Genomic DNA, 26288 nt, shown 5'->3' with positions numbered 1-26288 from the left:
CACCTTTAGGGCTGCTTGCATCAAGTCCTGCTCACATCAGGAGTCCTCTGCAAATAGTCTGTGGAGTTTTGAGGACCAGGCCTCAAAAGAAATACAGCAGAGGATGAGCAAGCAAGATAGCAAGATAGCTGGAAAAAGTGATCCAGAGGGAAGGGAAAAAAAACCCTGCAGTGTGTTTTATCTAGAATAGAAAGCAACAAAGGAAATGAAAGAAGGGAGGGGAACGGGGATTCCCATCCATGGGCGGTGGTCTTCCATGCTTCATTATATTTGTTAGTATATTAGAAAAAGATTGGGGATCATTTTGGTAAAATAGCTTATTTTGTGGGAAACTGTGGGATTGCTTATGCTGGCAGAGAGGAGTGTTCAAATCAAAAGCGAGGAGGAGGAGACCTCCATACCACCACACCACTTCCATACCACCACACCACCATGGGGGCAGCGAGGTCCCCAAACTGAATGGCAGATACTGCCTGTGCTATAGGTAATTTGAAAAGTCGTGTCTCTAAAACCACCATGCTGGTGGAGTAGGAAGGTTGGAAGGCCTTTCCTGGCAGCAAAGGATGTACCTTGGGAGTAAGAAAAGAGGAAAGAGCATCAGAGGAGCAAAGGGAGTTTGTCATGGGAAGGATTTTGGCACCTTCTGCTCCTGGTGAAGTGCTGCAGTCAGCTTCAGTGGGATCTGTGTGGAGTTTTAATTGATTCATGAGTGGCTCCTGCACAGAAGATGCTGGTGAGGGACAGTTCTCCCATTGTGTGGGAGCATAACATAAACCCCTGCTCTCCCACGAGTACAGCCGCCTGCCTGCTTCATTCCCAAGGTTTGGCTTCAGCGCAACTGCTGTTAAACTGCAGTGAGCTGGAAGGACCTCCTAACTGGTTTTATGCAGATGGGAGCCAGATATCTCATGCATGTGTATTTGCACACAGACAGTGCCCTTGCCAAACAATAGATACTGTTTTGTCATGTAAATAGTGCTCAGCTGATGGAGGGCTTGCTGAAAATTGATCTCCCTTGTCCTGAATGGTTTTGACATGTGTACAGGCAGATATTGGAAGAGAGGGCAGGGAGAGGAATAAAGTTGTGAAACATCAATGAGATAAGCCAAAAAAAAAACCCCACATTCTGTTACATGGGAAGTTGCAAGTTCATAACCTGCATACTGGATGAGTGGGGTAAGGGCTGTGTATCGAAGAGAGGAAGTAAAAGTAGGAGAAAAAAGGGGAAGAAGTAGGAGGGGAAGAAAAACAGTTGTCTTCGTACAAAGATATTAGTGATGTTTAACTGTGACTTGACCCTGCCTCCGATGTTCATCGTTGGTCTCCATGTGTCTGTGCCTCCCTCCAAAAGTGTTCTGCTTGGCAGGTGCAGCACTGAAGGTTGATCTTGGTGGTAAAAAGGCCACCAGCTGCAGTGGAGCAGTGCCGTCAACCAGTCCAGTCTGGTTGTGGTGGGAAGCGTGATGAGCAGCTGTCATGCAGATGCTCCCTGGGAGGCTGCTAAATAGTCATTGTTGGAGTAATTAATAGCAACAAGTGGGAAAAAAACTAAAAGCCTAGGAAGCGCTTTCACTGATGTGCCACCAGGCCATGCTGATACTCGGTGATGAATCACACAACTGTCCATATCCAAACTGGATAATTTTACTTGGTGTGATAAAATACGCAATGAAAACAATAGGAAAAAATGCAGAGAGCAACATATAAACTACCAGACTTTTATGTAGGTGTCCAGTTCAAAACATTGATTGGTATAAAATCTAACTCTAAAAATAGTATTGGTGGTGTTGTAAAGAAAAGTATGATCCAAAAGCACATTATTCTTGACTTGGTGGGGCTTTGCTGTTTTCCAGATATAGCTGTGGTTTTTCATAATGACACCTTTGATTGTCCTGAGCTTCCCTCTGTTTTTTAGAAATCATCTTTCCTGTACTTTTTTGGCAGTACAAATGCTGAAGCAGCCTGCAAGCGGTTTGGAGGGGAAGGAGCTGGGGAGGAGGAAGGTGCATGAGGTGTTTTTTGTCCACTCTGCCAATTGCACGGGAGAGAGGCCAGAGCTGTGAGCTTTGAGACACTGCCACCAAGCAGCCGGCTGCCCGCCTATGCCTTGCTGTGCCATCCTGGCCAAACATCTCCTAGAGCATCCGTAGAGCAGAGTGACTCATTGAGCTGCGGGCAGCATCCATGGGGATGCGGCTGGACTTCAGTGCCTGGCGATGGTGCCTCACTGCTGCTGGTCAGGAATGTTAATCCATGATCACCTGTCTGTTTCCAAGCTCTGCTGATGGGGTGAGCAGGTTATTCTCAGAAGGGATTGCCATTTGGTGGAGCAAGGGCTTCACACCTGGCTGGTTTCCCTGGAGAGGATTGGGAAGTAGGTGTTGCTTTCCCAGCCAGCCCAGGTAAGTAATCTGATCTTAGAGAAACACAGAGGTGGCTTATTTAAAAATGCATTAAAGCAAAATCCTTGTTTTGTTTTGAAGGCAGAAGGTTTGAATATTCCTGAGCTCTGTGTTTCCCCTGAGTTCCCGGATTTGGGGGATGATAATAAGGGATTTAATCCTGGACAGCAGGTTCTAACAGCAGGGATGTGATGCAGCACCTGTAATTGTGTTGTTTGGCTCATTTTGCACCATCTGGGTGTGAAAAGGGTGGTTGAGCTTTTAATTATAGTCCTTGGGCATCTGGTACCCTCCTCCTTCTGCTGCAAGTAGGGACATGATCAAGTAAAGATGCTTTGTGTGTGTGACATGTGGGGAGTTAAAGCTGGCAGGGAGTGATGCCACTGCTTGTTCAGCCACCAGGCTGGGGAAGGTTCCATGGGAGGGGAATGAGAGGGTTCCATCCCCTCCCTCTCCCACTGGTCACCTACCTACCAGCTCAGAAGAAAAGGAAAGTTGGTCTTAGAGTTGTCTGGGCTTCCTATCCTAATTGGATGCACTTTTCTGAGTTGCAAATAATCTCAACTAAGGTGATGTAAAGCAGCTGGTGTGGGGAATGTGACCTGTTGTGCCAGTGTCCATCTGTGAAACAGCCCAGAGCAGGAGCACAGCTTGTGATGTGATTGCCCTACAGTAAAGGGGACTGACGACTGCTGGAGACTAGGTCAATGTGGGAGACATCCATAAAAGACCAGTAGCTGAATCAACTCCTTGCTATGCCTTTATAAGTGATCCAAGCAATGGAAGAGGCAAGAAGGCAAACTACATGATAACAGCAGTGCCATCACAGCCTGTCACACCAGTGTGGCAGGACATGGCAGGCTGAGGAAGCTCTTGATCTCTGGGGGTGAATGTACTGCAGTGATGGGAACACAGTGAGAAAGAGGAAGAAAAATTCAAACTAGGGAGTACAATTTCCAGCATTACCTTGTGCAGGTATGTACCTGTTAACCAGATTTTTTTTTCCCAGCAGCACTGAGCTTTGCACTGTTGTGAGTCAGTTGATGTATTAAGGTACATTTCTAGTGGTGTGGCTAAGATGTAATGAACATCTACAGCTTATGTGAAATTGCTCAGAAATGTCAGCATGTCAGGAAAATATCTCCATGGAGATCTTTGCAGTGGATATAGAAACGTCTCAGTCACAGTGATGTTACTGTTTCATTTTGTTTCTTTATTTTTAATTTCAGGGGTAGGAAAACCCAGCAGGGTTTGACCACAAATGTTCTAAGATGCAGAGTTGTCACTGTATTGTGCATGACTTTATCCAAAGCATAGGCAGCCAGCTTAGGTGGGGACAAAGAAGCGATGGTATGGTTCATCTGGCAACTACTGCTGCACAGCCAAGGCTGGCACAGAAACAAATCACTCCGCTGCCTGAAAAGCTCACAGAGAAAGATCCCTGTTGTAAGGCTTGCCCTGCATTGTGTGCTGGTTAGGAGGGAAGGAGTGGGAAGTGCTCCTGGATTAGAGAGGTGCTTCTCTGGGATGTGTTGAGAGCAGGGGTACTGGGCTCAGGGGGGTTCAGCTCGCACAAGTTGCCAGAAAGCAAGTACGTAGGGAGGCGATGTTGAAATTTGGGTTGCTTTTCACAGATCAAATTACTAAGTGTAGGCCACCTGTACTTCGTTTGTACTATACCGTGCACATCAGGGTGCCAGAGCAGCAGGGTATGATGTGTACAGTGCTAGTGAAAGATACAAGGGGTTTTTCTTCTGTCTGCCATCTTTTCCATTTTACCAGGGTGTCCAGACTGTGTCTGTCACGGTGAGGGTGTGAGACCAGTCCAGTGGCACCACTTCTCTGTTGTCTCTTGTTGCAGTGCCTCTGAGGCCCAGAAAGTTTGTCATGTTTCCCTGAATAAATGTGTGGTTATTTCCATGTTACGCCAAGCATGGTTACACTTAGAAAGCAAGGGGAAGGTGAGGAAAAGCTAACCTGAATATTTTACCTGGAAATAGTATTACTCAATATACATAGAAATTAAGAATCAATTATCTGGAGTTACTTTCTGGCTCTGACATAACTTTTCTATTAACCTTGGAGAAACCAGTAACTTTCCTGTGCTTTCAAGGGTCTTTTTCAGAAATGCATGTAATATTCTTGAGCATATTATTTACCTCAAAGAGTGTTATAAGAATTACTGCTCATAAAGTGTTTCAAGATTTGTTAATACAAATTACCACTGGAGTGCAGATTAAATTCTCCTAATATCATCTGCTCCTACAAATTAGCCAGAATGGTTTTAATATACATGACCAAAAATGCTTAGTGTACATCAGTGATCCTATAGCGTCCAGGGACTTTGGATACCACTTTGGTGACACAGGAGATCACAATACCCTATTAACTAATTAAACGGGGCTACAGCATCTTTTTGTCACAGAAAGGGTACTGGTGGACACAGTCCAGTAGCACTGGAATGATGTTCATTAAAAGCTCTCGCCCCCAGTATTTTAAAGACAGGGAGTTCATGTGCCAAAGCCATCCATGCATTTTCTCATTGTTGCTGGGAGTGGCATCTTGATATGAGGGTGGAAATAAAATCTTTCTGCTATTCTGCTGCTGATCTCCCTGCTGAAGCTGTTAGCAAAAATGTCAGTACTCTGAGTGGTGGGATTATGATGGGGAGGGTTTTGTTATATCAGCTAAACTGAGACAAATCAATTTAGGGGGGCAGCAAAGACATTAAGCAGTAACAGCTTTTAGTAATAACTTTTAGTTACTGCTGTTTTGAGATGGATTCAAAAGAATAATGTAAAGGTGAGAGGCATTGTATTCTGCTATCAATCTCCATGATCATCTAGTCCCTGTAGTGATTACTTAGACTGTGCAACGCCTGTAATACTGGTAGCTGATAAGGAGAAGTGCAGTGATATTTCAAGAGAGAGAAAGATAAATCATCTAGATACACACTGGCTATCTTGAAGGTGTTTTTTCTGCACTGAAACAGTTAAATATCCATGTGTGAAAAGCAGAGGTAAAGCTGAACCCTCTCAGAATGGGCAGGTTCTGGGTCCTACAGCTTAAAAGTGATCTGTGGATGCATTTTCTGGAATTATGTCAGAAATCCTTTTTCAGCTCTGATGGCTCACGGAACAGGTCAGGGGAGCCCAGGAAGAAAAACACACAACTTTGTGTGATGAGTGCTACATCTGAATTGTTGCTGGGGTCAGTGGGGTGTGATGCCAGCACTGCAGGGGGAACATCATTTCTCATTGACAACAAAAATGAGTGTTTCCCAGTTGCAGGTCATGATCCCTCCCAGAGGTGTCCTTGGGCAAGGCTGTGAAGCATTTTATACTCATGAGGGAGCAGTCAGCTGCCTTTAATTGCTGACTGCACTCAGTCCTTCCACTGCAGAGGTTTGGGTATTTGTATCAGCAGCCAGTAACTATAACATATTCTTGTTCCTTTGGCCAACGCAGGCTGAGCTACTGTTAGCAGTGGATGTAGTTCACCTGTCCTTGGCTAATTCAAGTCTGGGAAACCCAGTGGGAAGGATGGAATGAAAGGGGGCCACACAGGTACAGGTTAGGCCAAAAGCTCTCAGGAAGTTTAAGGATTTTTGTCCCAAACTAGGGGATTGAGGGCACATTATGTGATACTGTCTGTATCCTTCTGCTTTGCAACAGAAATACAGTGTCTTCAGGAGGCTTTGAGGCTTTTTTGTGACCCCCTTCCAAAGCAATGCCAAGGCAAATGACAAGGGAGGAGCTGCTGCAGTGCTTCTGTCTCTGAAACCTTGCTTACAGCAGTGTTGTTTTCTGCTCCACAGGTCCAGAGGATGGCATAGCAGTAACATCAGTAACGTCAGTGTCCAAGGAGCTGGGGTCCTTCCTTGCCTGTCTGCATGCTGCTTGAACCAATCCCAAGCCTTTGTTTTTTGACCGAGGAATTGTGAAAACCTGTCTCTCCTAATTCATGAGCCAGCAGGATGTGGTTGCCGTGCTTTCAGAACGCCTGCTTGTAGCTGCCCACAAAGGCCAAGTGGAGAATGTGGTGCAGCTTATCAACAGGGGTGCCAAGGTAGCTGTTACCAAGGTAACAAGAGAAAAACGCTTTGCGAAATCCCTGGGAACTAACATAACTCCTAGACCATTGTCTGTGAAAATGCCTTTGTAGCTTTACCAGTCTGAATGTGACTGGGGTTAGTGCTTAGATTTCCTTAAGGTTTATACCAAATAGCTCATGTGAATTTACAGTGTAGTACATGTCTCATATTTACACACTTCCCAGCAGATGCAGCTGTAGTGAATGCTGTGTCCTTAGAAACGTGGTGTGTCAATAGAGCCACGTTTCTAATGCAATGTTTTTCAAAGCGTGCATTGACTTTTGAGCACTGTGTGAGCTGATGAGTGGACCTATTTATCACTGTCTAGGGAAGGTGGTTCAGAGCAGCCATCTTTCTGAGTGAGGGGTGGGGGGAGCCACCTGTCACACAGGGGAACGGCATGCAGAAAGCATTTCCTGCCACTGAAATCTCTTGGTACAGCAGCCTCTCTTATACCTGTATAACTGTGTTCCCTGTACCTTTGAGATGAGGTCAGCATTGAAGTATTTCTGCTTAGACATTAAGATAGTTCAGAGATGTTCATCTGTTTCTGACTCTCAACATGTTATAAATAATACTAGCATATAGAAGAGGAGATAGAATTAGCTGTTGCATAGAAGGTTTGATCAACAAAAACCCTTCAAAAGAATTGGGCAAGTTGGATCTTTAGAGCTCTAACATAACGTTTGGGACATCCTGTTTTGATGAACTATTGTTTTCCATCATATCTAGCTTTATTTGTATTTCCATTGGTTTTGAACACTATATATATATGGGAGCTAATATTTACAGATAGAAAGCAAACGTGAGTACATTTGATAAGTAATTTGTCTTTTCCTTTTTTTATCTGTCAGTGACAGTTGTTTTTCAATCCCTTTGCAGTGTTTGAGTTCTAGGTAGTATTTGTTTTGAAAGTTGGAGTGATCCAAGGACAACTGGTGTTTGTAGGTTTTGTTTGACAAAACTAAGTGGCCTGTTGTTGATAGGTACAAAGCACAGATGTAATAAACATAAGTGGTCCCATAAAGATGCCTGCTTGGCTCTGTTCAAGAAGTTCTGTAGCTGATGAACCGGTATTAAAGGTAGTCAATAATAGATCAGGAAATACTGACTTACAGATGTCTGAATGGTAGCTTGGGGGTTTGTGGCTGTTTTTTGTTTGGTTGGGAAATTTTTAAGATCATGAGTTTTTAAACTGCTAAGGGACCTACCGAGAATGATTGAAAGGATGCTATGCTTTGCATAAATTTGTGCACTAATGTAATTTCAGATCCCGCTTCCACATTTTTTGAATATAAAATGTCCATCCTTTGTCATTGTTGACAGAATAATCATGCCACTGATTTAACTATTTCATGAAATTAGTTGCCATGATCCACAATTCCAATGCAAAATTAACACTTCCTCATTGTTAAGGTGGTTTATTATGCAATAATCAATGCCTTCTGTTAATTACAGTAAGAAGCAAATTGTGTAGCTTTGACTTTCAAACACAAAATCAGGTTAATTTAATGAAATACAGATTCACTGGAGTTGGCCAGGTTTCTTTTTCCTGTATAGTATAGGTGGCTTCTTGCGCTCCCTTTATTGTTCAACCATTGCATGCAAAATCAAAGCAAAGCTCATTTGGCTGCAAAACTGCACCCAGTTGCAGAGTGTTGGTGTTTCTGTTGGGAAGCTGAGCTTGCTGGTGAGCTCTGAGGCCATCACAGTAGCTGACCTGGTACTTACTACAAGATTGTAGCTATTTCCTAGAGATTGTAGGTCATCCCCATGGAACCCAGGGAGGGGGATGACAAAATCTGTCCCTCTTGTCGTTCTGGATGCATCCTAGCACATCGGCAGACAGCACAGATGAGGTACTTGGGTAGCTTGGTGATAGGCCCTGCTCGAAAGAGAAGGCAGGAGATCAGCAAGACTGTGGAGGAGTGCACAGAGGAGTAGAGAGGCTCTCAAAGGAGCAACTGAGGCTTGTGTGCTTGGGGTATTTTGGAAGTACGCACTCATTCTTTCCATGCTTTGAGCCAGATAGAGGTGAGGTTAATGTGACCCAAGAGGTGTAAGACCAAGCTGCTGCCCTCGTCAAAGCCCATCAGCTCAGGCTTAGTAATGTCCTATGCAGGTCTACACAGCATCCAGTTTGTATCTGGCTCTCACGTAGCCAGCTAGCTGCATAGGAGACCATGTGCATATTTGCCTATGAAAGGCTGTATAAACATACCGTGTAAGAGCTTGATTTGCTAATCTGGTGACACATAAAAGCTGGTAGGATAAAGAAACATTTAAAGTCACAACAAGGTTGTCACAGGAGCAAGCCTGTATAAATTAGCCTCACTTTTTAACTGGAAATGTAAAGGGATTTTTTAGCCATCAGAGAGCCAGGTTCTTGTGCAGTCTTTTGATAAGCAGAACAGGTGAAAAATAAGAACTGCTTTCTGGATAGGTGTCATGGTTTAAACCCAGTCAGGTAATTCGTTCGCTTACTTCCCCCCCCTTTCTTGCCCTCCCCCTGCTCTCGGTGGGACGGAGAGGAGAATCAAAAGAATGCAACTCCCACGGGTTGAGATAAGAACAGTTTAGTAACTAAGGTATAACACAAATCACTACTGCTACCACCAGTGATAATAATGATAAAGGAAATAACAAGGGAAGAGAATACAACACCTCACCACCCGCTGACTGATAACTCGCCCCCCAAGCCCGACCAAGCTCTGACCGATACCTCCTCCAACCCTGCAGTCTCCCAGCCCTTCCGGCTAACTCCCAGTTACCTCCTGGGCATGACGTGCTGTGGTATGGAATACCTCTTTGGTCAGTTTGGGTCAGGTGTCCTGTCTCTGCTTCCTCCCAGCTTCCCCTCCTCCCTGGCAGAGCATGAGGCTCACAAAGTCCTTGGCCAAACCAAAACATCGTTATCAGCTCTGTTCCCGAGCTGAAAGTCAAAACACTGCACTGCACCAGCTACCAAGGAGGAGAAACATGACTGCTACTGCTGAACCCAGGACAATAGGGATTGTTAATTTTAGAATGGAAGTTAGATGGCAGGCTTGTTGTAGTGGAGAACTGTTGACCAAGCTTTCAGATAAATTGAAACCTGCAGTCCTCTCCCCATGATAAAACTTCTTGCAAATGATGCATAAAAATAAATTTGTTCACGTACATGCCTTAGTTGTCTTTTACCTGTACGTCTTATGCTTTTATTCAGAGTTTTCAGTTTGTTCTGTCAGGTTGGTTTTAAATTCTAGGGATTTGCTTCAAAAGGCTTTTGTACTTGTCAGCCGGTGTTCCTGCTGAATTCTGTCAGTTTTACTGGAAGAAGACATGCAGAGACAAAGCTCTTTGAAAGGAGAAAGAAGTTCCCACATCACTTTATGCTTTGTTTTTCTGATACACATCTGGAAGCTCAAACCAGTTCTTGTGAAAAACACCATGCAGAGCCACAGCTTGAAGTGACCAGCGTCTAGAGTTAAATGCTAGAGAGTCCTTTATTCAAACAGGGTTGAGCATAGCTGAAGGAAAGTGAAGGATATTTTCTGTAACAAAGTACTGTTAAATACTGGATAGCTGACAAGTTCATCCAGTTCTATATTTATTTTATGTATGGAAGGTCATATGATATGGTTAACTGCTGCTTCAGTAAACAGCAGTTCAGCTGCAAAATGGTATTTAATTCTTGTTACCTCTAAGTAGATGATTCCTTTAAGAAGAAGAAAGAATATGAAAGAAACAAAGTTCAGTGGAGAATTCGTGTATCCAGGTGCTCACTTCAGTGTTTCCTTGGGGATGCACTTGTTTTGTTTTGGCAGCAGCACTAGCAACTCTGCAGGTGAAGTCGATATGGAAGTGTGCTTCTCCCTGATTCCAGTAAGGGATACTGGGTTCATTCCAGATTTGGGGCCTTTAAAAATATGTAGAGAAGAGCTGATGGCCACTAGGTCACATTGCTGCTGACAGTCTGACGTTAGAGAGGCCAGAGGGGGAGAGGGCTGGTGGCACTGTGTTGTACGTGCATCAAGCATTTGTCCTGCTGCTGGGATCTCTGTCACCAGCCAGGCGGGATTGTGGCCAAGGAAGAGATGGCCCTAGCACTCAGCAGAGGCTTCATGGCACAAAGTGCTCATGGGTAATTTCCATTTTTGTGCCTTTTTATCTGATGTTCTTCACAAGTGTGAAACTTACAGCATTTCTTTATGGTAAGTGAAAAAAATACCCCAGACGATGATACAAATTGCCTGACCCCGCAAGCAGGTGCCTTTATAAAGTATTTTGGTGAATATGCTGCAAAAGATGGAAAATTAAGAACTGAGCTTGGTGTAATTAAGTCTTTTTCTTCCAAGCAAGAAAGCTGGTCTCTTCTTTTAGTCCTTATGTAGTAGAGCTTTCTTTCAGCAATGTTATTGACAGCTGCATCTTTGACATGAAAGCACTGGGCCTTTTGCTGAGCTGCTCTGCCTTGTCTTCCCAGTATGTTGTTTTCCGGGGTTATTCTTTGTTTGATTTTGTGAGTTGGGATAGGTTAGGGAGAGGGCTGTGGACCCCCACGAGTGGCAGAGGAGCGGTGGTAGTGACATCTCAGATCAGATCAGCTCTTCTCATGAGCTTGCCCCCAGAATGGTGCTTGGAGCATGGAGAGAAGTGGGATTTGACCTTCCAGGCATCAACTTGATGAAGTAAGGCACTTTGCAGTAATGGCATCCATTAATGTCAGTTTGCTCAGTGCTCACAGATGAAATTTCCAGGTCTCCATCTCTGCACTACAGCTCTCCAAGGCAGAAGTGTTCCTGGGTGTTGGGTTTCATTGGGGTGTTGCAGCACAGTGTGGAATGTTCAATAGCAAGAATTAATAAGGCCAGAAAAAGGTGTGTATTAGTAAGCACACACAGAGGAGTGTCCCGCTTCTCTATTACACGTGAAAAATATTGCCAGAGAAAGACATAAAGGTAGTACAGGCAGTTTAAATGTAACTTGTACAGCACCATGGGGTTTATGAATATTTTGTCAAAGGGAAGCAGAATATAGCTTTTCTGCAGAGCACAGCATTAAGATCATAGCCATAAAATTGAAGTCTGTGGAGAAGGGATGATTATTTGGAAAAAACCCATAGAAATGCAAAAGGTAGTGCTTCTGTTTTGATTCAGTAATTCTGTTTGTTTGTTTGACGTTTGAATTAGTAGTTACAAGCCTACTATATGGCATCGCTTTTGTAATGCTGAGCTACTTGGACTCTTGCCATCAGAATTTCAACTTCAGAGCCTGTTGAGTTCTTTAAAACAATTGCTTTTTTTCCCCTCTTTAAGACGGAAACAAACACAATATATATTTTAATGCTTTCACATTTTTGTGCTCCTTCAGTTTGAAAAACTACTTGTGTCTGTTTTAAACAATAAAAATAACTGAAAAGGGAGGCAGTGAACATTTAAGGACTTACTGAGTGCCTCCTGAGGTCAATGAGAAACTTTCCACTGACCTGAGTGAGCGGGTTATTCATGGAGAGCAGTCTTAAGTCATCAGTGTGACAAGACTTGGTTTTTGTTTTCAAGCTTTCTAATAAAAGGTGGATAGGCATGTTTTTGTGTATGTGCAGAATGGATGAATAAGTAATAGTCCTTGTGCAGCACAAGAGCAGGGTGAGATAGAAAACTGAATGTACTTGCGTAAAGGTATCTACAAATAAACACGACAAAAGATCATGTGGCTCGTGGTGCTGAGCCTCCCCCTGCATTGATTTGGTTTCAGAGTGCATACATTGGCAGCTGCTCTCAGAAAATTCTGCTTTAAATGCTGTGTATCAACAGCTGCCTGTCAATGCCTGGAAGTTAGACTACAGATTAAATACAAACATAAACCCTACCCTTCCATTTTACTGATGAAGTTCAATGTGGCTGTTTACTGTGCTTGGCTGCAACCTGATACTCCCCATACCTGTAGCAGCATGTCAGGGGTGTTGAAGTTGCAGCTTTAGTGCAATGTAGTCCCATTTATTTTGTCAATAAGCCTGTGACACAGGAGCATTTGTATGATTTGTTGCCCACTGAAGCATTTCTATACATTTGAATAGAAGTCCAAATTGCATATTTTTTGTATGAATGACTGCTTTATTGGTTCATTAATCCCAGGTTGCAGCAGTCTCTCATATGTATTTCTGTATTAACACCCAAGCTGTTGCAGTTGACATTTGGAAATGCTCGCAAGCTTTTAAGTCAGTAATCTGCATATTAAGCAGTCCCTAGGTTTAGGGTCTCCTTGCAATAAGCATCCAGGAGACATTTGTATATTCTTGTTCAGGGAGACCTTAGAGCAGCATCCAGTACCTAAAGGGGGCCTACAAGAAAGCTGTAGAAGGAGTTTTTACAAAGGCAGGTAGGGACAGAACAAGTTGGAATGGTTTTAAAATGAGAGAGGGGAGATTCAGGTTATATACTAGGAAAAAAAGTCTTCACTATGAGGGTGGTGAGGCCCTGGCACAGGTTGCCCAGAGAAGCTGTGGCTGCCCCATCCCTGGCAGTGTTCAAGGCCAGGTTGGATGGAGCTTTGAGTAACCTGGTGTAGGGAAAGGTGTCCCTGCCCGTGGCAGAGGATTGGAACTGGATGAGCTTTAAGGTCCCTTCCAACCCAAACCATTCTCTGATTCTGTAATTTTTTCTTGCTGGGACCCACTTGCGTGTTCATACAAATCCACTCTTTGATGCTCCACTGGTGAGTGCGAAATGTCTTTAAGGAAACGACATGGACAGCGAAATTTGTGTGTCTGCCATCATCTCTCTTGCCTCTAAATATTTTGAGTATGCATTATTGTGAGAGTAAAACTTTGTGGTCTGTTGGTTTGACTTACAGACATGAAGGCACAAGCAGCTCTGGCTGTTGCTGCTAGGGCTTCCTGCTGTAGCCTGGATCCATTGAACATTTATCTCCAAAGCTTGCTGTGCTCCAGGTTTCTCATCATAACATGAGGGGCATACAGATCACATTGTCTCTCCCTCACAGTTTGTTTTGGATTAGTGCATACATGCATATGTACTTAAATACCTGTGTGCATATGTGTATGTTTGTGTGGGGAGGTGGGTGGAGTGTTTTCCAGTGTTTGCATTGCCTGTGCTGGAACACTGTCCAGCTGTACTGCCCATCTCTGCTCTCATTTTGATGTTACTGGGAAGAAAAAGAAAGTCTGGCAGTGTCAGTTCTTGCAGGGTTATGATTAATCTTGAGATGATCGGAGCTTTTCCAAAAGCCCGAGCCTCTAATCAGTGTAATGTGCTGGAATTGATCCTCCTTCCCACTCCCATTCTCATTACAGTCATAATTTTCATTTATAGTCCCTTTGTAGTGGGAAGTGCTCAAGGACTTCAGGTATGCAATAGCTCTGGTCTCCGAAGGTCTCTCTCTATGGGTCTTCAATAGGTTGGATGTCTCTCTTTTTGGATAGAGAATCTCCAAACAAACTCTCTGGAATTAAAAAAAAAAAAAAAAATCCTTTATTTTTCTGTTTCAGTAACACTGGGTTTGGTTTTTTTTTCAATTATTCTTTTTTTAACAAAACCCTGGGTTTTGGGAACTTGGCTGAACTTACTGAACACATGGGGATGATGATAGGGGACATGCACAGTTAAGGTGAATCTCTGTTTGCTGAGTGACAGGAACAGCCAAGTAGCTAGCCCTTGCTTGCAGCTCTCCAGCAGGTGCTTTCTCCTCCTCTGGCCATCTCCTGTGGCTGGCCATGAGCATGGGGAGGCTGCCTGTTGAGGATGAGGGACGGGTTGGTCCTAGTGACAGGAGACCCTGGTGCTCCCTGGGGCATCCTTCAGGTAATCCTGTTTCCTGGGGTGCCTTTATTTTAATGTGCCTTAATGCACTGAACAGGCGTGTGAAGGTTGTGTGATCCAGGTCTTCTTTTCTTGTACTTCCTAGGTGATTACTCTGTGTGGTGATTGCCTAGGAGGGTGTATTGGGTGAGGAAAACCTGTCCCTCATATTGAGATATACTCTGCTTTCATAGTTTACTTTTAGCACAGTACCTTTGGCTGCATGTCAGCATTTTTTCAGTGTTTAGAGATGATTAACTTATCAGAAGGTTTCCCTGCTGGGATATATTAGTGTAGTTGACACTCTTTTCCTTTTAAAGAAGAGGAGCTGGCTTCATGTTGGGTTTCTTTGGGATTTTTTTCTCCTCTGTGCACAGATGGCAATTATTTGTTTTCATGATATATTAGTAACCTGCCAGAAAGTGAGAGGCCTGGATTAGGTGATTTACTTATTGCTATTAAGTAATGTAGAAAGTCAGAACCCATAACCATGAACGTGCTGGAGCACATACTCATAATCCAAACATATTGTTCATAGCTCAGAATGATTTGTTAATCGGACTTGCCTTTTTTTTTCCCTCTTTTCTCTTTTTTCCCTTTTCCCCCCATGTTACCTGGAGACTTTTATACCTCTTGCTGTTGAGTTACCCAGAACTGTGACATAGCCCTGGCTCTCCTCCAGGCTTATGGAGAAGGAGGCGTGCTCAGTGCAGCTCAGTGCCCTTCACCAGAGGGGCAGAACATTTAGGGACCTGTGACCAGGTCAGGCAAGAAACTCCCAGGTGGTAGGCTGGATGGCACCCAGGAGCCATGGTGATAGCCGAAAGCAAGCCCTTTCCATGCCTTCAGTAGGGCAGGAGTGGAAGTTTCCCATGTGGGAATGAGCTTCTGCTGCTAACTGGAGCCAGCACTGGGGTTTTGAGACCAGTGTGTCAAGAGTGCTTCTCCCTTAGATCTGGCCCCTCAGATCAATAATGCAGGACAATTAATCAGTGTTAGTGTAGGAGAATTAATCAATGTTTAATGTTTTCAAATCATTGCACAGCTACTCAGTAATGACATGGATATTCTGTCCCCAGCTGTTCTGTGGATTTCGGCACTGGTTTTCCCTTTTGCTCTGAAGAGGCTGAATTCCTGGGGCTTTTTCCAGTTATGCAGGTTTGGGATTTGCTGTGTGAAAACAGCCCTGCCTTGAGTTTGGCTTTTTATTTACCTGAAGAGGCTTTCCTGCTGGAGAAGCTGCTTAAAACCTCAGAGAGCTGATGGTTGCCTTCTACTTACTTGAGGCCACTAGTAGTCAGTGAGCTCTCATGGTGTTTTCTCCCTCTGTAGGTGATATATTAGGGCTGATTATCTTCCTTTGCAGGATAAATCATGGGGTAGAAAAACAGAAAACACTAACAGTAATGAAGAAATCGATACATTTTTCTTCACCTCTATCTATTATACATAACTCCTCCTTATCTCATAAAATTCCTAGTGGAAAAAATGGGATTCTTTCTGAAGATGTTCTGCTTTCAGCAGGGGCTGAAATCCTGTTTTCTCAATTGTAATGAAACAGTTTTAGAGTGTTGCTGTTTAACAGTTCTTGAGTGTTTCAGTTGCTTTTCATGTTGAGGTTTGAGGTTTTATGTATATAGATACATACACACACACACTTCCTAGAGCAGTACTTAATTCTCAATCCTCCCTTGTGAGTTTTTCAGATTGTATGGATTACATATTTAGGGAATGGCTTGTTGTAGCTCTTCTAGGTTGTCCATACTGCCTCTTACAATCTCTTCCCTCTCTAAGTCTCCATTCTTATGCCTCTTTTAGGAGAAGCAGCATATTCCCCTCTTCCTGAAATATTTCATTTTAAAATCTGTCAAAGGATGATGGAGTGGTGCTCAGTTACGAGTAACTATTGTTTTCCTCTTCTCATTTCACTTAGATTTTTTTTAACTCATTTGTTGGGAGGATGTAGGTTTGTTGTTGTTTTATTCTTTTTTTTTAAACTGATTTTACTGTAAAATTTCATCTTTATTTTTCCTCCTAAAGCCATACAGCGTGTATCCATCTCACTAATTAAAGCTTTTCTGTCCTTCTGTTTATTAGGGAAAGGTCCTTAATTACACTATCGATTGAATTTTGCATGACTATTTTGTACTCTTACTTTCATGTAGATTAGACCTTAGCAATGTTGAAAAATAGAATTTGTCTAAACCAACCTGATAGATCTTTGGCAAAAGGATGTTGGTTGTTGTACACTTGAAGTGACAGGAAGTGACCACAGGTCTTCCATTCCTTCTAAGGAGAGCATCCGTCATACACAACAGTTCATCGATTCTTATTTCTATTGCAAAGATGGTACCCATTGCAATATATTAATTAGCCCGCTGCTACTGCAACTTGGTCCTACTGAGTGAAGCTGAAAGTGGTTGACAGTTCTGCACTCCAGAGGAAAATTAAAAAATGGGCCATGAATTCTCTTCAGGCATGGATAGCAAAGCCAAATCCAAAACTGTAAGGGGGCATCCTTGTGTCAATGTAATATCCCTTTTGTTGGTTATCACTGGGCTAAACTGAAATGTTGGAAAAGGGAGAGGAGTTTTCGGCATACACAAAACTAAGGGGAAGCCTTTGGTACACTAATATATGTCAGTTGCTGCTATTGCAGGTTTCAGAGAGCGAGGTATGAACGAGGAAAAGCAGATAAAAATTCTGTTCAACTACCATGCATAAAAATTGATCTTAAGTTATTACTGTCTTCTTCACGTTCATAGCATGGCCGGACCCCACTGCATCTTGCTGCCCACAAGGGTCATCTCCACGTTGTCCGGGTTTTGTTGAAGGCAGGTTGTGACCTGGATATTCAGGATGATGTAAGTAGATACAACCTTCTTGCTTGGGTGGAGGGGGAAAAGGTAATTTGCAAGTAGCAGTAGACTGTCACTTCTTTGAAGTAGGATGAAATGAAAACAAAATGTTTCTCCATTTTCTGATATGGAGATATAAAACTGCATGGGAGACAATGTAAAATAGACTGGTTTTCAGTGAATAGCTTGGTCCTCTTGCTCAAGCTGCTGAGCTTTATGAGAGCTCTGGTTGTGTCAGGCAGGTGTAAGTAGCAGTGAAAGTCATTATCTGTCACTTGGTGCAGGAGTGAAATAAGAGCTCACTGTACTCTGTGGGAACCCACTGGAGGACATCAGGCAGGAGACGTGATCTGTTGTGATGTTTGCTTGAAGTAGAAGATGCTTTTGTATAGACACATACTGCAGCAAATAGAGTATTGAGCAGTTGCCTGGAGCACTGTGCAGTGTCACAGGGAAATCATCCTGTTGGCAGCTGTGCTCGACGTGGGGATGGTCAGATCTGTGAGGCTGTTGTGTGGTGAAGCAGCAGCACAATGAAAACAGCTTTGAATTTAGCAAATGGTAGTTTGTCTTCATTTGGTAAAATATGTAAGTTATTGGAATTTCTCAGTTTTCTGTAAGTATAGTTTTGATCTTGGACGAGGCTTAAAGGCACATTGGAGTGACTAGTAACACAGTTTTAGTTACCTCACTGTGATGAACAAAGGTGTAGGCTGAAATGCACATCAGTTGAATAACCACGAAACCATGACTTCTTCAGACTCATTGCTAACTTCTCATAGTATGCTGGAACAACTTTGAGGAAGGGTTGCTTTTGTTCCCCCTGTAATAAGTAAGATGCAGAGTCTTCAAAGGACCTAGAGGTCCAAAGGTGGTTTGTAGAAGCACTTGTATGGCTACTAAAAATACAGTAGAAATGTCTAGGTGCCTTTTGAAAATCCCCTTAGGCATTTATTTGCATCTAGAGAGTCTTAAATGTCTGTAGAAATTGTAAGACTGGTTTCCTTCTCTGCCTGAGTAGCTTCCCTGTGAGATGGGAGCAGTCTTTCTGACAAGCTTAGGACTGGGGTACGGGTGCAGCCAGCTTGCTACTGGGAATCTTGTTTTTCTAGGAAGAAACTTTGCTTCCTGTGCTCTTTATTCTTTCCCTATGCCCATCTGTGAAATGGAGCAGATTTGCAAGTGTAATGTGAGTATCAGTTTATACAGATGTATCCTGAGTATGTTTTTTGACTTCTCCCTGCAAAAATGATTCATCAGGTATTTAGGAGAAATTGCAGGTAGTTTACAAGTACTGTCAGAGAAAAGCAAGCTGCTGCTCTAAGAATGGAAGAGCTTCCACCAATTTGGTCAAATTGGATTTCTGTGAAAACTATTTTTTGAGTAAGTCTGGGTTTTTTGTAATCCTCTAGTAATAAGATCTAGGCTGTTTATATGTAAATGTGATGGCCATAATGGAGAAACAGTAAATCAGTGTATAGCATCATTTTGGTTTAGCAGAGTCTTGCACTGGAGAAGTACATAGCTTGTAGAAGCCCTATTTCACTTGCCTTGCAAGCTTTGCAGAGGCTTTGTTCATAGCAACTGCATACCGCTTCTAAATGTGGTGACTAATCTGAACAGAATAGATGCATGCTTGATTCACAGATGCTGTTTCTTTAAAATGTATTTAGATTTTAGCTCTGTATTTTGTGCTAGTAATTTGGTTGGGGTTGAGGAGAGCCTCAGGAGTTGCAGAGTCTCAGTGCGTGTGGATTTGTCTTAGAGGAAGGGGAATGCTAAAACTTCAAGTGAAGATTTTTGCTTGTGAAAGGTATTAACTAAAATATTTCTGCTTTCCTTTTACATAGGTCTTCAAAAAGGTTCTATATTTTTTGTTTAAACTCGTAAAAATAATTTTTACTCTTTATTTATGCCCCACAGAATATATCTGTATTCTATTTTAGTTGACATCTGTTGATGATGCCTTTGGTCCCTTTTACTGTGTGCTTATTTGGCAGTGAGGGCATCTTAGTTTCAATGTTGATTAACATCTATATGTTTAATTGCTGTTTTTCAGGAATACAGATTTAGGTTCAAAGATTAACTCGTAAGAGTGGGGGGTATCATATTTAATTGAAAAGTACATTACTTAGTTGATTTTTGTCTGTGGCATTGTTGTGATAACATCTCCAGTTTCTAAAATGCTGATTTAGATTTTATTTTTCTAAATAACAAGAGAAACGTAAGCACATTTTGTGTTGGAGTTGACTCTCTGGCTAATGAATGAATGCAAGACTAACTTTTAATCTGCCACATGATAAGCAGAAACGTGTTGGAAGTTGCTACCTGTTGTGGAGAGATTAAAACACTCACTTCATGTTCTACAGATAAATTCTTTAACCCACGGTAAGAGCCGTAAGAATTAGTTGAAGAATGACCTCCAGTGGCCTGGAGTGGGATTATTATGAATTTCAGCCGGTGGAGTCCAGCTCTGTAGAGTACGCCACCCCGGGAGCTAACTCCTTCCTTCTCCCTGCCAATACTGAAAAGTCTTACTGGGATCCCAATGCTATCTCTGAATGGTCAATGAGCATCCACACAGCACACACCTCAGAAATAGTCAAGGAGAAGGTTGTGCCGGTGAAGGAAATCAAGGATGAAAAAGATAAGAAAAACCAGAAGAGAAAGGCTAGGAAAGAACCTAGAAGATCAGAAAGAGAGAAGGAGGTTAGAAACCTTGTACATCAACCCTGCCTTGAGCTTGATGTCTCGCTTGTCTGCATGCTGCAAAACCTTGGCCCGATGGTCTGGCATGGCTGAGCTCTTCTGTGGTGCATGACTGCATGGCAGGCTTTGTGCTGGGTGCTCTACAGCAGGTCTCCTGCCCTCTATGTGCTCTCTGGGAAAACAAGTTGATTTAAAATACAGGCCTGAGGCCCCGAAACTTCCTTTCTGGAAGCTCCAGTTTAAGAAGCAGAAAATGAATTTCACATGGAACAGGAACCCGTGGTTCATAATGGTTTCTAGCTGAATATAAGTATGCAGAGTGGCTTATTCCTGTACTCCCGTTCCAGTCCATTCAAGCTGTAATCTGTTTCATTTGTAATTTTTTTTTCATGCCTTGATCACTTCTGCTGGTCATGCATCATCATTGATCATTCAGAGTGAAGTAGTTCTTACTGTGTGTCATGATGACTGCTTTTCTTCAGCAGAGGAGGAGGAGAGCAGCGCAGTGACGCTGGGGAACACTAGAGCACATGATTCAATTGTCTTTGTGTCAGCTGCTTCAAAACGCCCATGTATGCTTGGATGCTCCTGAGAGGATTTAATGCTTGGCTGTATTTTGAACTTTCCAACATGAATTTAGTGGTTTGATTTCATAGTATAAGACTTTGCAAGTGCCATCGAGCACTTTGTACTGGGGATTGAAGGCATGAGTTTTGGCTGGTTATTTTGGTGCAATTCTCCTGTAGCAAGACAGGTTTTTCTTAGATTTCTGCAAACATGCAAAGACAATGAGGAGGCAAAGTGTGACCCTGGAGAGGGGCTTTAAAGGAGATGGTACAATTGATGGATGTTCTGCAGAATAGGAGTGTGTAGGAAAACGAAATATAGTGGTTATAGTTTTGGGTTTGTTTTTTGTTTTAAATCAGAGGAAGAGGTAATATGTATTACAAACTGGTGTAAACCAAATCTCATCAGATTTGGACAGCAGAGTCTATAATAGAGACTCCAATACCCAGGATTGATGGCAGAAAGTGGAACAGCTCCCTGAAACCCCTTTGTAAGTTGTGTTATTTCACTTCCCTTGGGGTGAACTTCAGATGTAAAATAGATGCCTACCCAGTTCCCCGGAGCCTGGTCACAGTGGTTGTATCCACTGCTTTAATTTAGTCAGTAAATGAGGAAACTCGAGGAGGTAATTGCAAACACCAGGACACTGAGCAAGCACCCCCAGCCTAACCAACACAGAGCTGCTACAGTAAAGGGTAGCTCCATAGTCAGTGGAGGTCAGGATCCATGTATCTGCCTTTCTTCAGGAGCCCCAGCTTGTAACCCTCCCTTGAAAGCAGGTGTTTAAGCTCTCTGTACAAAGCACGGTTTCACACTTTGGAAACGTACTTGCTGATGCTGGGCCTTGCTGTGCAATAGACCCGTTATAGGTAGAGCTGTCAGGATGTGCAGTCACACATCCTATGCAGCAGAGAATGCAGACTCCTATCCCAATCTTCCAGCATCTCCCTCTCTCTAGCCCAGTGAATACCAACATATTTCTTAAAAGTGGAGCTCTTCTGACACAGCAGTGCTTTCATGGCAAGTCAAGCTGGGTGAGTACCATAACCTCTGGGTGCAGTGACCTGTGCGAGCCAAGACATCTGTGGTGTTGAAGGGAAAATGCTGGAGTTTGAGTTGCTTTCAGGGCTAGGAAGGGGATTCAGGATGCACCAGTGAAGACTTAAGTGCCTTACTTCTACCAAACTTCGCTTAAGCACCTAAGTGTCTTTTTTGGCTTCAGGCCACACCTGCATTTAGTCAGGCTGTTGTATCTATCAAGGTCACATTTGTGTGCCACAGCAGAGGTGTTATCTCTCTCCATTGCTACTGAGCTGCTCTCTGTTCCTAAGGAATAAATAACCTACAAATAGCATCATAAATTGTGCCCAACATAATAGTCTGGGCAGTTAATACACGGTTACTGGTGTAATTACACTCTGAGCCTCTGCAGCAGCCCCTAATGCCTTGCTAAAGGTAGAACTCCGATGAGTGCTTTCAGAGACAGTTATTTTAGCAGTTAATAAAAAGAGTCAGTGATTGCACTGTCTGAAAATTCACACTGTGAAAAATGTCATTGGTTTTCTCTGACTCCATAAGCAACAAGACTGGGGTTTGCTCCTCTGCTGCAGGGGAGGCAAGGCAGGTTAGAAACACAATGGAGCCGGTGGGGTTATTTATAGGTGGGCTATGCTGTCTGTGGCTGAGTGCTCAGTGACTCACACACACAGGCCATCACGGTCTGGTGGCTCAGCTTCCATGGCACCTTAAGCAGTTTAAGGTTCTTGTGTGTGATGAGGTCCAAGGGAATGGTTCACCAGTTCCTGCCCTGCTGGCTGAAGGGCCTGAGGGTGGTAGGGACCTTCTCCAGGACATTGATAACTGCCATGTCTTCATGGGGAGGAGCCTTGCAGCAGGTGAGGCAGAGTTTGAGATGCCCTTTGACACTCCTTGTTACTTCGATGAGGTATTTATTTAGCTGGTCAGGGTGCTGGTTGGATCTTATTCTTAAATGCTTGGCTTTCACTGTACTTGCATAAAGAGGATGTCAGCACCAATGCTCACACCTTGGTCAGGAAGCCCCTGAGCCTGCCATTCGTGGGAGTTGTTTCCCTTCACCTTCGATCTGTGGGACTTGTTTCCCTTCACCTGCCTGAGCTTCCATTCTGGGGACCAGAATATAGTATGAGACAAAGCCTGGGCATGGCTGAAGCTGTCCCTGTGTTGCTCTGCAGTCCCAGTGAGTGGTCCTCCAGCACATGAGCAAGGCTCCGATAAGGAGCAGTGAGGTGTGCTTCCTGCTTTCCAAATATGTGCTTTTTTTTAGTTTAACTGAGGTGCCGTTAGAAGTGGCTGTTGTATTGACAAACCCCAAAAAGCTGAATGGCCTTTGACTGCAATGCAGTTACTGTGATGAGGTTCTTGTTAGCCTTTAAACTAGCCCAGCAAGAAGTCCCTTAATTATAAACTAAATCCAGTACAGTCTGTTCCTGCCTCTAGTTTGGTTTTCTCCACAGTCAATTTTCCTGACTCTAAAGAAGTAGGAACCAACCGTTCACTGTTCAGGCTCTATCCATCACATTGGCAGATGTCATCTTGTTTTAGTCTTTATTATAATATTTTCTGGAGGTTTGCTGGTGCAGCAATACCAGTTGGCAGGGATAGGTTGATGGATTACTTTCCACTTCGTGGTAGTCAGCTAAAATGACCTTTGCACTGTCCACATTACCCATTGCTGCAGTAGCTACTGTCATCGGTACCATGTATTAGCAAAAAAAGGTTATAAGTACTTTCCCAGCTTGTTAGCAAGCAGATTTCTGTGTAGGAATAGTTACTGGAAACTGGCACTTGCACTTATGAGATGGTATATTTTGGACATTTTCCATAACGTGTTGGTTAGCTTTAAATGTGGAACAGATACACAGGTTCAGAGAACTTGCAGTGTTGTCAATTTTCCAATACTTTGTATTTGTCTGAAAGTCCCAGTTCCTGTGACATTTACTGTCTTTGTTTGAAATCTCTTAAAACACATTTCCTGTCTTAATAGGGGCAAGAACAAAAATAAGAGTCTGTGACCTCTAGAGACAACACGGACATAGCAAATTTAAACAAAAATCCTTCAACACAATTTTTTAAAAGCAACTTCATGATTATAAGCCAATTTAATGGTTTACTTGGGGGAGGGGGTTGGCATTTGAGGGGTTACTGAAAGGTTGTGGTTGGCAATGCTAATTTTCCTTTATGGATTAATAACTATTTGCTGTCATTAGCACAAAAGAAGCCCACCAAGAGCGATTTTAAAGTCAGCTGTTAATTGCCTTTGAGAACAAATTATTCAAATTATCCAGTTAAGATGTGCAGACTGTAGGACAGAAAATACAGAAATTTCTCTAGTTTTAGTATTCAGTATAATGTGGCGTCATCTGATAAAGATTTGTAGCAGAGAACTTTTGAACCTATTTAGGGCTAGCTTCCTGCAAGCTTTTCTTCCTCAGGATACACTGCATATCTCTGCCCTCTGTGGGTTTTGGTGAGCATTATCTAGATCAGCAGAAGAGGATTGAATTCATACTCTGTTTATTCATCCCCAAAAAAGGGGGATGTGTGCAGCTTTGAAGCTAAGTCTTTGTGCCTGGACTCAGGCTGTGCTTCAGCATTGGAGGTTCAAAGTATCTTCAAGGGAAAGCCAAGGCCGGTTGTTGTGGCAGCAGTGGAGCTACCGCAGCTCATTTTCCCACTGGTCGGTGTCTTACATGCTGCTGCATAAATCTTCTATTCCCTCTCTTTTATCATGGTCTCACCAACATGCGCATAAAAATATATGGATAACCCCATATAGGTAGGGCCAGTAGTTCATGTCTCTTCAGTCTTCAGGTTCTGGAATTCTTGTAGAAGATTAATCTTGGGCTCTATAGCTCAGCGAATGAGTTCAGCAGTTGTTAGGGGCACAATAGGTGGGCAGTCAAACAAGATGACTGCATCAGCATCACTTCTTTTGGGAGCTTGGCCATAAAGGAAATAAACCAATGTAAGAAGCTTTCTTGTTGCTGTTATGTGGCCAGTCAATGAGAAATGAAAGTCATTTGGACCTCAAGATGCTCAGTTGCTTGAAGCTGATGGGTCTTGCAGTTGTGGTCTTCATCATAAAATTGCCTCAACTCTTAGCCCTAATTAGTAAACTCATCAGAGGTGCTAAAGCAACCACTCTCATCTCATGCTCCTTATCCTAAGCAGGGCTAATGGAGCAGTCAGAGCCAAAACAGGAGAGCCTCATCCAGTTAGTGAAAGTACTGGAGAATCATTATGATGAGTTACGGCAGCCTGCAATTCCCTTTAGTTCCGTACAGATACTGTTGATTATTAGACACGTTGTGCCAAATGTGTTAGATTCAGTGCCTTCTAATACTACCATGGTTTTAGTGCCTTTCAAACCTGTATATGGGATTGTGATGACTTGCAAACTTCTCTAAGCAGTTGGTTTGTAGTTCTCTAATACTTTCAATAAATTCATTAATCTTAGAAACTTTAATGACAGTTGTTTACAAGGACTATTTTCAAAGGCAGCTTGAGTTGAAACACAACCTGTGTTGAAGATGCAGCCCCTGTGTGTGTTGTATGGGTTTGCATTGAGTCAGAATGAGGTGGGAATGGTACTGATCACAAACTTGTTTCTTTTGCAGGGTGATCAGACAGCATTGCACCGGGCTGCTGTTGTAGGGAACACCGATGTTATAGCAACTCTGATTCAAGAGGGGTGTGCTTTGGACAGACAAGACAAGGTAACGGGTGAAAGCAAAGCCCTGTAGGATGGCAGCTTTGCCAGCCAGTAAGACTAAGGTCTCAGAAACAAAGTTAAGGTTTATACTCCTGAGTAAGTATCTGATGCTTTGAAAGTAATTGGAACAGTTACACTGGAAAAACACTGTTCCATCTTTTCAATATGAATTACTGATTCAGTTATTTTTTTTTATAACAGGCTGATGGGGCTTTGAGCAACCTGGTCTAGTGGAAGGTGTCCCTGCCCATGGCAGGGGAGTTGGAACTGGATGAGCTTTAAGGTCCCTTCCAACCCAAACTGTTCTATGATTCTATGGTAGTTTTTAGTTTAAGAGTCTGTTCTTAGCTCCTTAAGGGAGAAATTAATGTACAACCATACTGTGCCCTACTTAAACACTGCACAGTTTCCTTTGACTATCCTAGAAACCAACAATCCCAGGCTGTAAATTTAGTTGTGGAGTAAATATAACTAATTCCAAGATTCAAATGAAAGAAACAATATTTTTACCCTCTTGTAAAAATGAAACAGAAAATAAACTGGTACGAAAGGAAAATGGTTTTATTTGTAAAGAGAGCAGCGGGGTGTGCAGCTGCTGAGCTCTAAATGTAACGTTACTCTGCGTGTGGTGGACACAGGACGCTAACCTTCTCCTTGTGTGTGTGCTCTGCAGGATGGGAACACTGCTCTTCACGAAGCTTGTTGGCATGGATTCAGTCAGTCTGCCAAAGTGCTCGTTAAAGCAGGAGCCAACGTTCTTGCCAAGAACAAGGTGAGACCCATGCGGGAGGAGCTTTCAGTTCTAGTGTATGGTGGCTGATGCTCAGCCCTGGCAATGTGTGGCCATGGCATTTCTCAGTAGGTGGGGACCTACTGAGTGGGATTCTTTTTCTTCTTTTTTTGCATTTATTATGCCTGGATGGTTCCTCCACAGGCATTGGGGAGTTCGTATTTTGACAGCTGAGGCAGAGGGAACTCAATAGCACATTGAATGATACATTAATTACAGCTGAGGAATGCTGCAATTCCTGTGGAAGTCTCCATGGTGTTTTAATTTATACCAAGCGTAGTCATTGTGCTTGGTGTGATTTAAAATGAAAATGAATT

At 43.1% G+C, this 26288-nt stretch overlaps 1 protein-coding gene across 1 annotated transcript in view; it reads left to right on the top strand.

Moving 5' to 3' along the window:
- The window catches only part of ANKRD6 (ankyrin repeat domain 6), a 94065-nt gene that overhangs the window by 53326 nt on the left and 14451 nt on the right, over positions 1-26288 (top strand). The window contains exons 2-5 of the mRNA XM_057432108.1: positions 6220-6485; positions 17060-17158; positions 25087-25185; positions 25855-25953. Of these exons, the coding sequence (XP_057288091.1) occupies positions 6366-6485; positions 17060-17158; positions 25087-25185; positions 25855-25953 (417 nt within the window). The 5' untranslated portion in view covers positions 6220-6365. The remainder of the gene's footprint in view (positions 1-6219; positions 6486-17059; positions 17159-25086; positions 25186-25854; positions 25954-26288) is intronic.

This window comes from Pezoporus wallicus, unplaced genomic scaffold, assembly GCF_028554395.1.
Source record: "Pezoporus wallicus isolate ANWC-B61680 ecotype Strahan unplaced genomic scaffold, APGP_CSIRO_Pwel_v1 contig_4847, whole genome shotgun sequence".
NCBI lineage: Eukaryota > Metazoa > Chordata > Aves > Psittaciformes > Psittacidae > Pezoporus > Pezoporus wallicus.
The sequence above is the reverse complement of the archived record's forward strand: the minus strand, read 5'-3'. Positions and strand labels throughout refer to the sequence as shown.